Genomic DNA, 18,474 nt, shown 5'->3' on the forward strand with positions numbered 1-18,474 from the left:
GGACCTCTGCACCTTCCCCGCACACCTGCCTGGGACACCAGCTGGGGATTGGCCCGGGACCCTTGCACCTTCTCGCGCACACCTGCCCGGGACCCTTGAATCTTCCCGCGCACAACTGTCCGGGACACCAACTGGGAGTTGGCCCGGGACCCTTGCACCTTCTCGCGCACACCTGCCCGGGACCCTGCACCTTCCCGCGCACACCTGCCTCCCCAGGGCAGACGGGTTCCTGCCCCCGAGAGCTGGAAGTGCGGCTACGCGAGGGACTACTTTTCGCGGACCCTCTGGAGGCGGGCGGAGGGATCCCGCGTAGGGTCCGTGTGGAGGCAGGCGCGTGCGGGTCGCGGGATGGGGCAATGCGCCTGCGCGGCCGCCGCCGCCGCCGCCGCCCGTCTGCCCGCGTGAGGGGAGCCGCCGCCGCCGCCGCCGCCGCATCGGTTTGTGTCTCCGCCGCCGTCTCGGCCTCGCGCCCGCCATGGCGCAGATCCTCCCCATCCGCTTCCAGGAGCACTTCCAGGTGAGGCCCGGGCTCCGGCGCCGAGGCTGGGCGGGCTTCAGGGGGCGGGTCGCGCGCTCAGTCCTGTCAGCCGCGCCCCCCGCCGCCCCGCCTCCCCGGGGACTGGGCTGGAGACGCCGGCGCCCGGCCGCCCAGACCCCGGCCCAGGCCCTGGACCCCGGCTCCCGCGGACGCAGACGCGGCCGGGCCGGGGCGGGGGCGGACGGGCGGCGCGTGCGGCTCGCCGGGGGTGCTGGCCGCCGAGACCCGTTATCCGGCGGCGACGGTAGAGCCCTGGGGGCGCCGTGGTCCCGACCCCGGAGCGGGAGGGCGTGCTGGGAGCGCGGGGTGGGTGCGCCCCCAGACCGGCGAGCGGGGCCCCCGGACTGCAGCGCGAGCTCTGCGACTCTAGAGCCCGTGCCTGAGCCTGATGCTCTCTCTCCGCCCCTCCATCCTTCCATCTGACTTTGCGTCTGTTGGCTCCCTGTCACTGGGGCGGCTTCGTGGGGGAAGGGTCGTCAAGCCGTGTGATCAGGGAGGAAGAGGCACCCTTCAATATGCAGTGACACCCCCAAAGTTTAGCTGTTTAGTGAGGTCGCAGTTTGTTATATCTCCAACTGTCCCAGTAGAGTTGTGTCTCAGGGAAATACAGATTGGGCTGCCTGTGTGTGACCGAGGATCGTGGACTGGCACGGTGCGCAGTGCTCTATTCCATGACAAGCCTGTGTCACCTGAGCGGTGATGTGATTCCCTTTTTACAGGTGAGGAGGCAGGGCTACATGAATACTTGCCATTGGCGCTGTGCTTTATGTAAAATCATCGCAATCCTGGGCTCCTGGGTGGCTCAGTCTGTTAAGCGTCTGACTCTTGATCTCAGCTCAGGTCTGGATCTCACCCTTGTGAGTTGGAGTTCCCTGTTGCTGGGCATAGAGCCGACTTAAAAAAAAAAATCATCACAATCCCATAAGATCCCTGTTTTCTAGTTGAGGAAACCAAGGCACAAAGATGTTAAATAAGTTGTCAAGGGGATCCCTGGGTGGCTCAGCGGCTTGGCGCCTGCCTTTGGCCCAGGGCGCCATCCTGGAGACCCGGGATCGAGTCCCGTGTCCGCCCGGCGTGGAGCCTGCCTCTCCCTCTGCCTGTGTCTCTGCCTCCCACTCTCTGTGTCTATCATAAATCAATCAATCAATCAATCTTGTCTAGTCATTTGACAAATAAGAGCAGGATTCAGACTCAGGTCTTTTTTTTTTTTTAAGGTTTTATTTATTTATTCATGAGAGACACACAGAGAGGCAGAGACACAGGCAGAGGGAGAAGCAGGCTCCATGCAGGGAGCCCGATGTGGGAACTGATCCCGTGACCCCAGGATCGCGGGTGGAAGGCAGGCGCTAAACCGCTGAGCCACCCAGGCATCCCTAGATTCAGGTCTTTGTGACTAAATTGTGGTATTGCAAGGAGTGTGGTGGATCGGAAGGTCTTTTTTTTTTTTCTTTTTTTTTTCTTTTTTCACAGCATAGAGCACTTCTTACTCTGTATCCAAATGGGAAAGGCCCTGGGAGTATAGTGACTGGCTAGATCCACCTATTATACAGATTGGAAACTTGATCCCTGAGTATTCCTCCGTTGTCACTTAGTTAGTGATAACAGCAGCTGTAGTTGTGTGGAGGTAGAAGGTATCCTGAACGCCCATCTCTTGACAGTAATATGAAATAGCAAAATACTACTGCTGCTGATAATTAGAACAATGTAATACTATGTGCCATTTATTGAGCCATTTCTGCTGCTAGTCACTATATTGTGTATTTTATAAACCTCATTTAACTTAGTGTTTATCTAACTGGGGCACAGAGAGGGTAAGTAATAAAGGTAAAATTACACAGCTAGGAAGTGACAGCTTGGGTTCTAATCCTGATCTCTGACTCCAAAGCCTGTGCTTTAGCCACTAAATATGTTTTTTTCAGAAGGCAAGGAAGCAGTAACACATTTTAAATTCCTATTGAAGTTCATAATGCCTTGAAGAGATATATTCTATTATCTGGAAACTACTTGTGCCTTGTTAGCATACAGGCTATGTAAATATGGTTTGTGGTCTCCAGCATTAACCAGCTGTTGAGGTTACTCTGCACTCCTTGTTTTTCTAGTTTGTACACTCTCCCTTCGCTGCAGACATTTCAAAATTTCCGCTTGTTCCTTAAATCTCTGATCCCGCTACTCCCCCTTGCTGGTAGCAGATGGTTGGAGAAACAGAAGCCATAAATGGGATATTCCTCACCTTCATGCCTGCAGTCTTGAAAACTTGTCTGTAGTTGCCCTTTTCTGCTTTCCTGTTATCTTAGAAGTGGGTTTTTTCCCACTTTTTCCCTTGTGTGTGTTCTGGATCCTACATCCTTCCCCCTTTTAACGGGGCCTTACTCAGTAGCATCTTCTCTTTCCTTTGTTTTCATCCATTCCCTCGTGGTGGCTTCTTCCATGTTTGTGTTTAACCATGCTCATATCTCTTCTGTCTTTACAGCAAACAAACTTCTCCCTCTCCCCTGTCCCCTTGAAGCTCTTACTTCACAGCTAGACATGAAAGAATCACCTTATCACTCCATCCCTTCCCTTATATTCCTCAATAACCTGCAGTCTGGTTTTTGCATCCACTCTTCCCCTGCATCTGTTGTTGCCAAGGTCACAAGTTGAAATGTAGACTTTTTTTGTAAAGGACCAGGTATATAGGTTAGGCCTTTGAAGGCCACATTGTGTCTCTTGTCACATATTTTCCCATCCCCCCTTTAAAAAATCTTGTAAAAAGTGCAAAATCCATTTTTAGTTGGGCTATACAAAAAGTTTGTAGTTTGCTAAGCCCTGCTCAAAAAAAAAAAAAGAAAAGAAAAGAAAAAAAAAACTCAAATCCCACCATCACAAACATCTACAGTTGACATTGTGCTTTACTGCCTCCTTATGACCCTTTTTCTGTTGCTTTTGCTAGTACCACAGTCTCCCAGGGTTTCTCCTATCTCTCTGCCCACAACCCAGTTTTCTTTGTGAGCTTCTCTGAGGCATAAGCCTGGGGTCTGTCTTGAGCCCCTTTATCTCTTTTTTTTTTAAGATTTTATTTATTCATTCATGAACACAGAGGGAGAGGCAGAGACACAGGCAGAGGGAGAAGCAGGCTCTGTGCAGGGAACCTGACGCGGGACTCCATCCTGGGACTCCAGGATCACGCCCTGGGCCAAAGGTAGGCACTAAACCACTGAGCCACCCAGAGATCCCCATGTTGTAAGGTTTTGAGTTAATAAATGTGGCAAATGAAAAAAAAATAAATGTAAATGTAAGGTGTGGGACATAATTTTACAAAAAGTTTGTAAAATTTTTATTATGTCTGGTACATAATAAAACACCTTATTCTTGTTATTTGTTACTACCATGATGACAGCTGTCTATTGGAGAAGGGCATTGGATCCATAGGTTCTTCAAACACATCACGTTCCAAAATAGGGTTCCTCTTTTTCTCTAAATGTGTATCTTCTCCAGTTTCCAGCCAGGAACCTAGGAGACAGCCATGACTTCTCCCTAACTTGTTGATTCTTCCTCCTGTGTATTTTGGGCATTATTCTGCCACTTTGAGCATAACTGACATGACCCTGGATTATGCCAGCATTCCTCACCTAGATGGCTGCACTAACTTTGTCTCTGGTCCTCTATCTCCAGTCTAGCACACAGGCAAAGAGATCTTCTCAAAGACTAAACATCTGCTTAAAGTTCGTCAGTGAATGCTTCCCTCTTGCTTCCAGGATGAAAATGCCAGACTCTCCAATGCCCTGTAAAGCCGTGCCTAATCCAACACCTGCTCAGGTTTTTGCTGCTCCCCATCTTGTCCTTCAGGACTTTCTCTTACCTCTGGGCTTTTGCAGGTTATTGCCTCTTTCCAGAACATTCCTCCCTTCACTCTTATTACCCAGCCAAATACTACTTAGCCTTCTGGTATCTATCTGTTTAAATGACAGGAAGGTGTCCATGACATGTCAGAATTAGAAGCCCTTCCTGAGTGCCCCCATAGCTTTAGGGCTTCCCTCATGATGGCCCTAACCATATGGTATATAGGTCCCTACTGTACTGTAAGCTCAGGATCTCCTCTTAACTGCAGTTGTATTCCCACTGCCTGGTATATAACAGGCTTGAGATCTTTGAAGGAATGGAACCCAATCTCATATTAAAATGTATAATCAATGACTAATTATAATGTAGATTGTCTAATGATACAGTTTATAGGCTTTTCCAGGCCCTCCATATAGCTCACCTGTGAACAATTTATTCTTGTCTATTTTATTAAGAATACTCCTGCTACAGGCAGCCTGGGTGGCTCAGCCGTTTAGTGTTCAGCCCAGGGTGTGTGATCCTGGAGGCCCAGGATCGAGTCCCATGTCGGGCTCCCTGCATGGAGCCTGCTTCTGTCTCTGCCTCTCTCTCTCTCTCTCTCTCTGTCATGAATAAATAAATAAATTTAAAAAAAAGAATACTTCTGCTAGGGGTGCCTGGGTGGTTCAGTTGGTTAAGCATCTGCCTTCAGCTCAGGTTGTGATCTCAGGATCCTGTCATCAAGCCCTGCATCGGGCTTCCTGCTTTGGGGGGGGGTCTTCTTTTCCCTCTCCCTCTGCTCCTACCCCCCAACCCTGGTTGTTGCTCTTTCTAAATAAATAAATAGATAAATAAATAAAATCTTAAAAAATATACTCCTGCGTATATCACTGACATTTTTTCTGCCCCCACCCTGTGTCTACCATATTATCACTTTATATTTTGCGAATCTTATTATTTTTTTCTGTTTTTAATTTTGGCTTCTTTCATATGAAAATTCTTGGGCCAAATTTTCCCTAGAGGAAAAACAATAGTTTTATAATGGTCAGTCGGAAAATAGAAATCAGTGTATAGCAGGGCACCTAGATGGCTCAGTCAGTTGGGTCTCCAACTCTGGATTTCAGCTGGGGGTCGTGATCTCAGGGTCATGGGATCAAGCCCCACGAGAGGCTTCATGCACAGTAGGTGGGGGAATCTGCTTGGGATTCTCCCTCTCCCCCCCCACCCCCCTCATGCATTCACCCCCCTCTCTGTCTCTCTAAGATAAATCTTTAAAAAAGAAAAAAACAGGGGCGCCTGGGTGGCTCAGCGGTTGAGTGTCTGCCTTTGGCTCAGGGTGTGATCCTGGAGTCCCAGGATCGAGTCCCACATCGGGCTCCCCACATGGAGCCTGCTTCTCCCTCTGTGTCTCTGCTTCTCTCTTTGTGTCTCTCATGAATAAATAAATAAAATCTTTTTTTTAAAAAAAGAAAAAAACAAATTGGTGTATAAGAACTTTTATTCTACAAAGAACCTTTCAGAAATGTACCCAGAGCAGAAGCTGCACTTCTAGATCTAATGCATTGTAATAGAGCATCCTTCAACTTCAGTTTGGGATTGTTACAATTTATATGAATTTATTTATCCTGTCACCCTGGTTTTGAGAGGAGTACTTATCCTGCAGAAATATTTTTCTTATATGTACTATTTTAACTTTTTTATTTTCCAATATCTAAGTTTGAAGGTTGTTGCTCTTTATGCTAGAATGGAAAAAAGCAAAAGGGCTAAGAAACAATGACACCTTAATTCAGAAGAGGAATAGTTATTTGAAAGAGTTTTGAAATGTGACACAGCTCAGTACACAAAGAACATACAAATGCATTCCCTTAGAGTTTTGGTTATGTAGCATATCTTTGAGTTGATGTTCTTACAGAGTCTGCCAAGGTGATCTATGTAAATTATAGGAGCAAGGTGGCCACTAGTCTTAATCAGTGCTTCCTAGCCCAGGCTGAGAAACACTTACATAAGTGCCTACCTTAAACATTAAATCAGGATCTCTGAGAGGTAAGGACTTTGGCCTTTCTTTCCAGGTGAGTCTCACATGCAGCTGTATTGAATCAATCTTCTAGTCATTCATAATTAAAGAAAGAGGTTGATATTTGAAGCCTTTTGCACATGAGTAGGGAAGGCAGCACTTTGAGGAGTAGATTGAGCGTGAATTGAAAACAGTTCATGTGTATCTGTGGCTGCTGGTAAAGAAGCGGGAAGTCACTCTGAAAGGGATGCTGTACTCACAGCCTAGTATATGTTTAGTTTAAGTTGCCATTATGTAGCCATCTTATTTTGTGAAATGGTTTTTGATATACTAAGACAAACAGCGGTAGGCTGCTTGTGTCCTGAAATTGTTGTGCACCCATGTAAAATGTTTTTATGGTCTTGTGTAAGCTGTTAAATTTTGCTTCTTGGTGGACTGATGATTCTTGTATTGGAAGGAGATACTGGGTCAGTCATTACCTTCTGACTTTCTTATTTACAAAGTGAAGAAAGTAACCAGGGAATGTGGAAGGGTCAGCCTTTGTGAGTGTGTCCACAACAGTGGCATGTTAAGTGAGCAAATATTAAATGAATTTGGCCAGGTCCTCTTTGGAAGAATAAATTATTACTATTGAGCATATTTTAAATGTTCAAAATCCCCAAACTACATAAGTACTTTTTGAATTTATTGGGTTAAAAGAGTTACCATGTACTAGGAAGATCTTAGTCAAGGTCCCTCTACACAAGGTTCTTGAGCAAAGTCTATAGCTGGGGCAAAGTCTGCCTGGAACAAGCTTTAAAGTAATACGTATACATGGGAAGAATAGCCCTAAATAGAAAGTGTAAATGAAAAGTAAACTTTTCTGTTCAAACACTGAGTCTTTTCCCAAAAGAAACTATTATTAAAAATCACTATATCTTTCAAAAAATAATTAAAAGAATCCTGCTATAAAATTCCCCACCTTGGGGCACCTGGGTGGCTCAGTCAATTGAGTTGCTGCCTTTGGCTCAGGTCATGATCCTGGGGTCCTGGGATCAAGCCCCTCATTGGGCTCCTTGCTTAGTGGGGAGCATGCTTCTCCTCTCCTGCCTGCCACTCCCCCTGCTTGTGCTCTGTCAGTAAAATAAATAAATAAAATCTTTTTTTTAAATTCCCCTCCTTTTGCTTTTGTAAGTTAACAGAGTTTGAAGCTCTTTCTTTTAAGATTACCTAGAGATTGGGACACTTGGGTGGCTCAGTTTGGCTTAGGTCGTGATCCTGGAGTCTAGGGATCAAGTCCCACATCAGGCTCCCTGCAGGGAGCCTGCTTTTTCCTCTGCCTATGTCTCTGCCTCTCTCTGTATCTCTCATGAATAAATAACTAAAATCTTTAAAAAAAAAAAAAGATTACACACAGATTGCAGCATGTATTTGACAGTATTGCTTACTAATATCCTTCTGTAGTTGTTGACACCTGTCACCCCATCCTGTATTTCTTTGCTTTCCCTTGCTGCTTCAACAAATCTATTGCTTTCAGTCTATTCTGTATTTTCTTTTGTTTCTCTTGCTTGGGGCCTGCTGGCGGTCTCCATGCCAAGGAAAGATTACCATCTCTCTTGGCTGGCTGAAGAAGGATGCCGCAGAGCTGGCCTAGCAAAGTTCAATGACTAAATTAGAATCCAAGCAGATCTTGACAGGCTAGGATCCAACTAGTTGACATTTAACAGGTATAAATATAGGGTCTTGTGCGTTGGTTTTAAAATACAGAAAACCTACATTGGTGTAATTTGAGAGAGGTTCTATAAAGCACTCTACAAATGTTGTTTTTAAACTACTCTGAACTACCCTAGTCCTAGAATTTTAGGTTACTTCTAGAAAGGACCTCAGTATCATTATTCTTCCTAGGTCCTCAATTACAAAGCTCCCTCTTTAAGGTAGGAAAAAGCTTGCTAATAAGTTTGAGATATAAAAGATTTCTAAGTTACTTCAGATTATTTTCTTGACTGCCTAAAACTTATCTTCTTTACTAATTAATTATTGAACGACCTTGTGCTGGGCATAGGGATAAGGCAATAGTAAGTGAGCCTGCAGAGACTTATACAGAAGGAAAAAGAACTAGGTTTTTCAAAGAGAGGCATAAAAACCTGGATGTTCAGTGTAACTGGAACGTTCTGGCTCTTTGATACCGGCAGTTTGTGTTTTCACCAACAGCCCTGTGTAAACACAGCTGCAACCTTCCCTCCCAGTCAGACTACTGTCCCTAAGCCCTTTAAATATAGAAACAACAGGACTGTTGGATGAGTAATTTCTTTTTATGTTTTCCCCAGTGTCAGATTTGAATTTGGATTCATTTAATTGCGGGTCTTGAGAACAGAAAAGGATTATTAGATAGTCTCTTGTGTACTTTTGCTTAACTCATATATATTGGCTGTTTAAATGTGTATCTGTGTTACCTTTCAGAATAATTATTATAGGAATCAGGAGTCCTTAGTTATAGCTACTAATGAGAAAACATAGTATTTGACATTTTATTTATTTACATATTTACGATTTGTTTACTTAGAGAAATAGAGGGTGTGCAGGGGTGGGTGGGAGGGAGAATCTAAAGCACCCCCCCTCCCCCCCCCCGCTGCCAGTAGAGCATGAAGCCTGCCTCGGGGCTTGATTGCACGACCCGAGATCATGACGAAAAATCAGGAGTTGGAAGCTCAACTGACTGAGCACCCAGGCACACCGGTATTTGATATTTTAGATGTAAAAGTTCTTTTTGTGGAATTGTCCTGTGTTTGACATCCCTGGCCCCAGTAAATGCTAGCTAATTAGTGTTCTCTAGTCATTGTACAATTCAAATTGCCCATTTCCAGAGACTACAGGATACTAGCCCTGCTTGAGAACCACTGTCTTCCTTTCTTCTAGTTCTAACAGTCTCTTATTTTTGGATATACTGTTCTCAGCTATTAAAACAGTGTCTTGATTTGTGATTTTACCTTTTCAGAATGCCATGAATATGTGTATATGCTCTTGTGTGAGGAACTGGACTCAGTCACTAATACTTAAGAACCTACTGTGCTCAAGAGGTTGGGTACAAATATTTCTTGATATTTGGAGTTGAAATCAGAATGTAGCCATATAATCCCAAACTAAGAATAAAATGAAAATTTAGAAAATCTAGGTCCACTTAAATATATGGCTCTGAAATGTAAAGATTTGACAGTGTTGGGTGTTGGGTGCTTGAGTGTTAGGGTGCTCGCGAATTGTTACTATATGCTAATATAGTATAACGCTTACAATAATTCATAATGAGAAAGGAAGACTGTGTAGGTCTCCTGGGAACTTTCTTTCACCCTTTTGCTCCTCCCCCTCCTTCTGCCCCCAAGGGAACTTTTCAATGCCCTCCTATCAGCAACTTCATATAGTTCAACCAAATAGTGACCATTAGTCTCCGCAGTCTGTGGGCTCTGGATATTGTGACTAACTATATCTTATGTATCTTACTGTTTTCAGAGTCTAATTAGTGGCTAGTAGGTACTATGTATTCAGTACTTATTTATGGAACGAATGTATGAAAATTACTTTCTATGAGAAAGTCTCAGCTTTCACTACACTACATTTACAATTGCATTAAGCTGCTATTTCAGATGTGTGAAAATAAAATGTGAATTTCAACTCAATTTTGTGGTCCAGAGCACAAGCTTTATTCACAACTATCTCCATCATTAATAAGCATGGTGACTTTGGGAAGATAATCTGAAAACCCTGTGTTGTGTAAATTGTGCATGGCATACTTGTCTCCTGAGTTAGCAGAAAGATAAGATGAGGTGACCTGTTGTCCTGTAGTCTGTTCCACTCAGCAGCTGGAATGTTCAATATATGCTAGACTCTGTACCACAAGAAACAAATAAGATATAATCCCTGCTTTTGAGGAGTTCATAGAAAAAAAAATGATAGAGTAAAGAATTACACTAGCAGTTTGAACAGCCTTGTTTGTGCTTCTTCCAAAGGCTGGTAGTTATTTTTAACAAATAGTCCCTAATCTTTGTTGCTAACATACTCTTTTATACAAGTTCACACAGAGTAACAGGTACTAAAGGGTTAAGTCAGTAGCAGTAGGGTTGGGGTTGAGCAGAACAATATTTAGAAACAAAGATACCTTGTAGATAGGTTGGAGCAGGGGAGTTTTATAGAAATAAGCACCATTCTTTATAAGAGTGATAGAAATTTCTTGAGTGTGTGTTTTCCCAGGATATTTCACTGAAGCTTATCTCATCCATAGGTTTTTATTTAAAATAGGCACTATGTAAAGTGGCCTTTGGAGAAAGGCGCCTGATTTAAGTTTTACACAAGTTCAAGCAGTCTGCCTCCAAAGATGTACCAAATGTGTTGACTTTTTGTTAACCTTGGACTTGCCAAGAAATATTTAAACCGACTGAGAGGGGATCCCTGGGTGGCTCAGTGGTTTAGTGCCTGCCTTTGGCCCAGGGCATGATCTTGGAAACCCGGGATGGAGTCCCACATCAGGCTCCCTGCATGGAGCCTGCTTCTCCCTCTGCCTGTGTCTCTGCCTCTTTCTCTCTCTATGTCTATCATGAATAAATACATTTTTAAAAAATTAAAAAATAAAAGTAAACTGAGAAATTAAATCAGATTTTATGATATGTGGGGTTGCTTTAAGGAAAAACTCTTGGCTGATTCTTTGTTATTGCTTGCTTTCAGAGAAATCAGTTTTTGTCTTTTCTTCCTTTCTCCTCTCTTCCTCCGCCTTCACCTCTCCAAACTATGGGCTCTCCTCAACTATGGGCTTATCTGTGAGGTATTCTTTGTGGGCTCCTCCACCCCCCCCAACACCCAACCAGATGTTTTCCCATCTGTATCACTCGTGGCATCCTTCTCTCTTCTTGGTATTATCCTTATTCTTGTATGTTCTCATCAGCCTGCAGGATAAGTTCCTTGAGAGTTGATTCACAGCCTACTGTTGATGCATTGCCTGTGTCTTTAAAGGTATAGAAACACAAGTCAGTGTTTGCCTCAAATAGTCAATGTTAAGTTTTTTCTAAACTCTTGTTTAACTTTTCTTCCACCTTCTGTTAGGTTTTGGGAAATGATAGGCTAGATTTAATCTATTTCAGAGAGGAAGGATTTGCTTTTTTTTAATTTTTTTTAATTTTTATTTATTTATGACAGTCACACAGAGAGGCAGAAACACAGGCAGAGGGAGAAGCAGGCTCCATGCACCGGGAGCCCGACGTGGGATTCAATCCCGGGTCTCCAGGATCGCGCTCTGGGCCAAAGGCAGGCGCTAAACCGCTGCACCACCCAGGGATCCCGAAAGATTTGCTTTTAATTAAATGTTTCTTTTCTATTTAGCTCCAGAACCTGGGAATTAATCCAGCCAACATTGGATTTAGCACACTGACCATGGAATCTGATAAGTTTATATGTGTCCGAGAGAAGGTTGGCGAACAGACGCAGGTAGTGATTATTGACATGAGCGAGCCAATGGTGCCAATCAGACGACCCATCTCTGCTGAGAGTGCCATCATGAATCCAGCCTCTAAGGTGATAGCTCTGAAAGGTAAGCCTGATGGGATTTTCAGAAAGGAATTTTACTTCACTTTACCTGCTTTGTTACCTTAAATATCAGACAACTGCAAGTAAATTCACAGGGAAGTGTCATCAGTAATATTAAATTAAACTCCAAAAGTTTTAGCCAAAGCTCTGTTTACATACCTTATTTAACCAGAGGCCCCTGAGCACCCCAGCTTTTTGAGACATCATGCACACTACCAGATACAGGAGAGAGTGCCCAGGGCCTCATCCTCATGACTGCCACATCTGGAAAAGCTAACACCACACTGCATATGTTCCCCAGGAGGGCCATGTGGTGCCCTGGACCTCATGATGGGCTGCTTTACGGTGGTGCTCCAGGCATCCCGGAATATGAGCCAAGGTACTACTTCTCCTGTGAAACACATCAATGACAGTATAGCTGTTGATTAATAGAATTTTACCTCCCTGAAATCAGGGAATATTGGGTGCTTGAAACATCCTAGTTACTTTGAGAATATAAAATCTTTTCATATTATCATGATTTGGGAAATTGAAAGGATTATGTATATACTGGACTTGTTAATATTTTATGCAAAGTGTATTGCCACTTACCTTGAAAAGTGAGAGTTTTTCTGGAGCTAAAATTAGTGAATGCCAAATATTAGCTTTGCCTGTGCTTCTGTTTTGTTACAGAAATAGGGTCTACTTTGTCCTTTCAGTAGGTAAATAGACATCTGAAACTTATGACCATGTAGTGTAAGCAGTGTAAACTAATTTTAATTGAAGAAATTGCTAACCTTTATGGATTCTTCATGACCTTTTGGCTTTTCTGCATTTTCTATTTTTCATTACTTTTGAGAGCCCTTATCTATCATGTCGTTTGCTGTTTGATGTTCTCTGCAGGTCTCACAGATGACCAGCATTTTAGTCTTCCTGGTCCTCTAATACAGTTCTCTTTACCATTGTGCACTATGGATCTCCTGGAAGAGGTTGTTGGAGTGTGGTAAGGGAATGGAGAGAACTCGTATTTACATGCTGTCAGTCCCCTTCAACCAAAGGCCACTGGCAACACACCTGAAGTTGAATAAGTTGGGTTTATTACTTGTTTCAGCGAGGACAAAACTGCACCATGGGGAGCTGGGATGTATCATACTACTATTTGAGGGTGTTAGAAAGAATCTTTTGCCTTTTGTAGGATTTGGGGTTTGGTTGAGGGATTTGGGGGATGGTCTAAGGAAATAGGAGTTTGTTGTAGATTGCTGCTAGAAAATGGGAGTAATTTTATTAGGTTATCTTAATCTTATCTGTAGAGATGGACAGACTAGAGCGAGGATAAAACTGGCATTGGTTAAAGAAGTAGCAGGCACTCATTTCAGCTACGAGAGGGGCTGTTTCATATTTTGCGTGTTGCACATTTACCTTGTTTTTGTCTGTACTTAGATAAAATTCTGAAGCGACCTTGCTTTGTCTCACTTTATCATGGTCTTGGACTTGTCTAAGATGGTTTATGTCTGCTAGGAGAGCAACATGGCCTGGCTGTGAAGACCAGGCCAGCTTTCTAATGGCGGGGGCTGTTCCTTTTTTTTTTTTTTTTTCCATTCTTAGTGTTCATATGAATTGCTTCAGCTATAGTAATTGAGTGTTGTTTTCTTTTACTTGAGTGTGAGATGTGGAACCAAAGTGATATAATTTCAAGTATCCTATTTTTACTGCAATGACCATTAGAATGATCTTGGACTCTTGTAGTACAAATTGTGGGCAAGTATCACAGTGTGATTCAAAGACCCTAGACCAAAATGAGGAAAACTGTCTTTAAGAATTTAAAAAAAATGGTATTTGAACAGTGGCTGTATTACAGAGATAATTTAATTATACTTTTATTGCGTCGTATGACTTAGCTATTCCATAGGTCCCAGTGTGAAAGCATGAAAGTGAAGTGAAGGGGCCTGGTCTTGAATCTCACAGATACCCCATTTTGACTGGTGAAGTCTTGTGATTGGAAAGAGGTTTGTGATGAGATGAACCTCTTTTTAAAAGAGGTCTTCCTTCACAGTCTGTCCTTTTATCTGGCTGAGATCTCCTGAGGTGTTCAGCCCGTATCACTGCCCATCCTTCTGGAGAAGCCTGGAGCAGATTCACTCACCCCAGTCTCTCTTGAAACTCTGTACTGGTGCTTTTGTGGTGAATATTTTAAAATCAGAGATACAGAATGCCCAGGTGGCTCAGTGGTTGAGCATCTGCCTTTGGCTCAGGTCAGGGTCCCAGGGTTTTGGGGTCAAGTCCCACATCAGGCTCCCTGTGGGGAGCCTGCTTCTCCCTCTACCTGCATCTCTGCCTCTCTCTTTCTCTGTGTCTCTCATAAATAAGAAAATAAATTCTTAAAAAATGAATAAATAAAACCAGAGATAAATTTTTACCTTTGACTAAAGGAGGAGGAAGTGAGGAGTAGAATTCCTCATTAGCTGCTCATCATCTTAGTGGAACATTAATGCTCCAAGTGAGGTGTCAGTAAACTGTTGGTTTTTGTACATAACCAAGCTAAGAATGGTTTTTATATTTTTAAAGAGTTGTAAAAACAGACAAATATGTGACAAAGATTGTATATGTCCCTATATAGAAAAAGTTGACTGACCACTTGCATTACTGGCCCAAGTATATTTTTTACTTTTATTATGAAACATAGCCTTTTGGGCAGCCCAGGTTGCTCAGTGGTTTAGTGCCTCCTTCAGCCCAGGGCATGATCCTGGAGACCTGGGATCAAGTTCCACGTCGGGCTCCCTGCATGGAGCCTGCTTCTAACCTCTGCCTGTGTCTCTGCCTCTCTCTCTGTGTGTCTCTCATGAATAAATAAAATCTTTAAAAAAATAAAAAAGCATAGCTTTTTGAGTAGTCATGTGTATTTCTTTTTGCAGACTCTCCCTTTTTTCTTAATTTTTAGAAGTGTATTGTGTTATGTTAGGGTAGTGCCAGCTTAGTAGTTAGCTCTTGGCCCAGTTGAGGAGAGGAAAGGTGGTGAGATGGAGCCCCCTTGTGGTAGCACATTCTTCACCCTGGCAACTAGAGTCTAACAGCAGGTTGATTCCCAAAGGAGATTGGTAGGGTTTTTGTTTTGTTTTGTTTTGTTTTGTTTTGTTTTGTTTTATTCTCTTTGTGACACTAAATATCTAGTACGTCGTGTAAAACAAGTTCTTCTTAACCAGTCTAAGGACAACTTGACAAGTTTTCGAACTAGTGGAAATTCCCTCTGTGATCCCAGGCTATTGGAAACTAAAAGGTACCCCCAGCCTACAGTTGAACTGCTAGTCTAGTCTTTTCTTTCTTAACTACTTTATTCAGGTATAATTTATATGCCATAAAATCCATTTATTCTAAGTGTACCATTCAGTGATCTTTGGTAAATTTATTGAGTTGCGGAACCACCAACATGCTCTGGTTTTAGAACATTTCTACTACTACAGAAAGTTCCTTTATTCCTGTTTGCAGTCGTTCCCCACTTCCACCCTCAGCCCTAGGTAGCTACTGATCTGTTTTCTGACTCTATAGATTTGCCATTTCTGGACATTTCAAATAAATCATACAACATACAGTCTTTTACATCTGGGTTCCTTCAATTAGCATAGCATGTCTGAGATTCATCCATGTTGTAGCTTGTATCAGTAGTTAGTTCCTTTTTATAGTTGAGTAAGATTCCAGTACTCCGTTACTCTATAGATATATCACATTTATCACATTTTGTTTCTCTGTTTATCAGTTTGTGGACATTTGGATTGGTTACGGTTTTTGGCCATTAAGAATATTGCTGCTGTGAACACTTGCCGACAAGTCTTTGTGTGGATGTATGTTTCCATTTTTCTTAGATAAATACCTAGGAGTAGAATTGCTGGGTCATATGATAAATTTTTTTAGCTTTTTAAGATACTGCCTGTTTCTTAATGGCTGTACCATTTTACGTTCCTGTCAATAATGTATGGGGATTCTAGTTTTTGCACCATACATGAAAGCTTTATAATGGTATTGTCTTTTTCTTAATCATAGCAATTCCATTTATATATCTTTTTTGTTTTATTTATTTGCCACTCATATCTTGTCAGAGAAATATCTACAATCTTTTGCTCATTTCTTAATTGGCTTATCTGTCTTACTGAATTTTAAGGGTTCTTTATATATCCTAGATATAAATCATTTATCAAATATGTGATCTACATATTTTCTCCCATTTTGTAGCTCATCATTTTATTTTCCTGATGTATCTTTTGAAGAAAAAATTTAATTTTGTTAAAGTCCAGCTTACCAGTTTTTTTCTTTAATGGATCATGATTTTGAAGTCCTACCTGAGAATGCTTAGCCTAGCCCAAGGTCATGATGATGTTCTGCATTTCTTCTAATGTTTTTTTTTTTTTTAGTTTTAACTCTTACACTTAAGTTCATAGTCTATTTGGGATTAGTTTTTGTGTGTGGTAAGGGTGTAAGGTTTTTCTTCTTCTTCCTCTTCCTCCTTTTCTTTTTCTTTCTTTCTTTCTTTCTTTTTTTTTAAGATTTTATTTATTCATGAGACACAGAGAGAGGCAGAGACACAGGCAGAGGGAGAAGTAGGCAGAGGGAGAAGCAGACTCCATGCAGGGAGCCCAACATGGGACTCAATCCCGGGTCTCCAGGATCACGCCCTGGGCTGAAGATGGCAGTAAATCGCTGAGCCACCCAGGCTGCCCCTTCTTCCTCCTTTTCGTCATCATCATCATCATCATTTTTTTTGGTGGGGTAAGGGCATTCACTTGTTCGAGCACCATTTGTTGAGAATGAATATCCCATTGAATTATCTAGCACCTTTGGTTAAAGTCAATTGACCATAAATAGAAAGATCAACTTCTGGACACTCATTCTGTTTCATTGATCCATATCCTCAACCTTGTGCCAATTACTTGATTACTATGGTTTTATAGTAAGTTTGAAATCAGTGTTGGTACTCCAACCTCATATTTTTCAAAGTATTTTTTAAAAGATTTTTTGTTTGTTTAGATAGCATGTGCAAGAGCAGGGGGAAGAGGTGGGGGAGGGAGAGGAAGAAGGAGAGACTCTCCAGCAGACTCTGCACTGAGTATGGAGCCCAACGCAGAGCTTGGCTTGATCTCACAACCCCAAGATCATGACCTGAGCTGAAACCAAGAGTTGTACATGTAACCAACTTAGCCACCTATGTGCCCCATGATTGTTTTTATATGTGGCTGGACTTGGTTCACTCCTGTTTTAAGGACTTTTCTGTCTGGTTTTATGATGATTGGTCTGTGTTTTCTTGTGATGTCTTTAACTTTGGAATTAGGTTAGTATTGGCCTTACAGAATGAGGTGGGAAGTGGTCCTTTTCTGCTTCCTGAAGTTTGTGAGAGACTTGTTACTTGAGTCATCTTTGAGTACTTGATAGAATTCATCAGTGAAAGCCCTCTGAGCTTGGGTTTTCCTTTGTGAGATGATTTTAAACTGAGAGTTCAGCTTCTTTACTTGCTGTAAATTTGTTCAGATTTTTCTTTCTTGTGTCAGTTTTGGTAATTTCTCTTTCTAGGAATTTATATCCAAATTCTCTATTTAAGTCCTCTACTGTGTTGACATAAAATTGTTCATACTATTCACTCATAGTCCTTTTAATTTCTCCAAGATCACCTCTGATGTACTCTCTTTTATTCCTAATTTTGGTAATTTGGATATTACCTTTTTTTTCTTGATCATTTTGTCAATTTTCTTGATTGTTGTGAAGTCAACTTTTTATTTTATTGATTTTTCTTTATTATTTTTTGTTTCCTTCCTTGATTTTCACTCTATTCTTAATTTCTGTTTTTTTGTTGCTTTGGGTTTAGTTTACTCTTTTTATAGTTTATTAAGGTGGAAACTTTATTGGTTTGAGATCTTCTTTTATGATCTTGATGTTTAAAATGATATTTTTTTCTTTAAGTAGTGCCTTAGCTGCAACCCCAAAATTGATATGTTGTACTTTTTATTTTATTCAGTTCAACATATTTTCTAATTTTCTTTGTAATTTCTTCTTTGACACATGGGCTATATAGAAGCATGTGGTATGTGGTTGAATTCCAAAATTTGGGAATATCTCACACTTTTTTTCTGTTGTTTTTTAATAATTTTGTTGTAATCAGATAACTTATATGACTTTAAATTTTAAAATTTCTTGATACTTTTTTAATAGCCAAGCATAAGATCTATCCTAGAATATGTTTCAGGTATACTTGGAAAGAATGTATTATATTTTCTTGTTGGGTAATGTGTTCTAAAGATGTTAGGTTGAATTGGTCAGTAATGTTCAAGTATATTTTTCTGTCTAGTTGTTTTATTATTTAGAGTGGGGTATTGAAATCTCCAAGTTTTTTCAATTTTTAAGAGTTGCAGCTAAATATATATCTTGGAGTCTATTATCTTAACCATTTTTTAGTGTATTGTTCAGTGGTCTTAAGTACATTTATGTTGTTGTACACCTATCAGGACCATCCACTTTCAGAATGATTTTCCTTTTGTAAAACTGAAATCTTTGAGTCTTGTTTTTGCTGACTTATCCAGAAACATTTTAAAACTAGAAGATAACAATTTAAAACTGA

At 41.7% G+C, this 18,474-nt stretch overlaps 1 protein-coding gene across 3 annotated transcripts in view; it reads left to right on the forward strand.

Moving 5' to 3' along the window:
• Positions 1 to 395: 395 nt before the first annotated feature.
• The window catches only part of CLTCL1 (clathrin heavy chain like 1), an 86,605-nt gene continuing 68,526 nt past the window's right edge, over positions 396 to 18,474 (forward strand). For all 3 annotated transcript variants that reach the window (XR_008664121.1, XM_055322917.1, XM_055322918.1), the window contains exons 1-2: positions 396 to 517; positions 11,694 to 11,901. Coding sequence is in view for 2 of the 3 variants with exons in the window: in XM_055322917.1 (XP_055178892.1) it covers positions 476 to 517; positions 11,694 to 11,901 (250 nt within the window). In the remaining variant the exon portion in view is untranslated. The remainder of the gene's footprint in view (positions 518 to 11,693; positions 11,902 to 18,474) is intronic.

This window comes from Nyctereutes procyonoides, unplaced genomic scaffold (assembly GCF_905146905.1).
Source record: "Nyctereutes procyonoides isolate TBG_1078 unplaced genomic scaffold, NYPRO_anot_genome, whole genome shotgun sequence".
Lineage (NCBI taxonomy): Eukaryota > Metazoa > Chordata > Mammalia > Carnivora > Canidae > Nyctereutes > Nyctereutes procyonoides.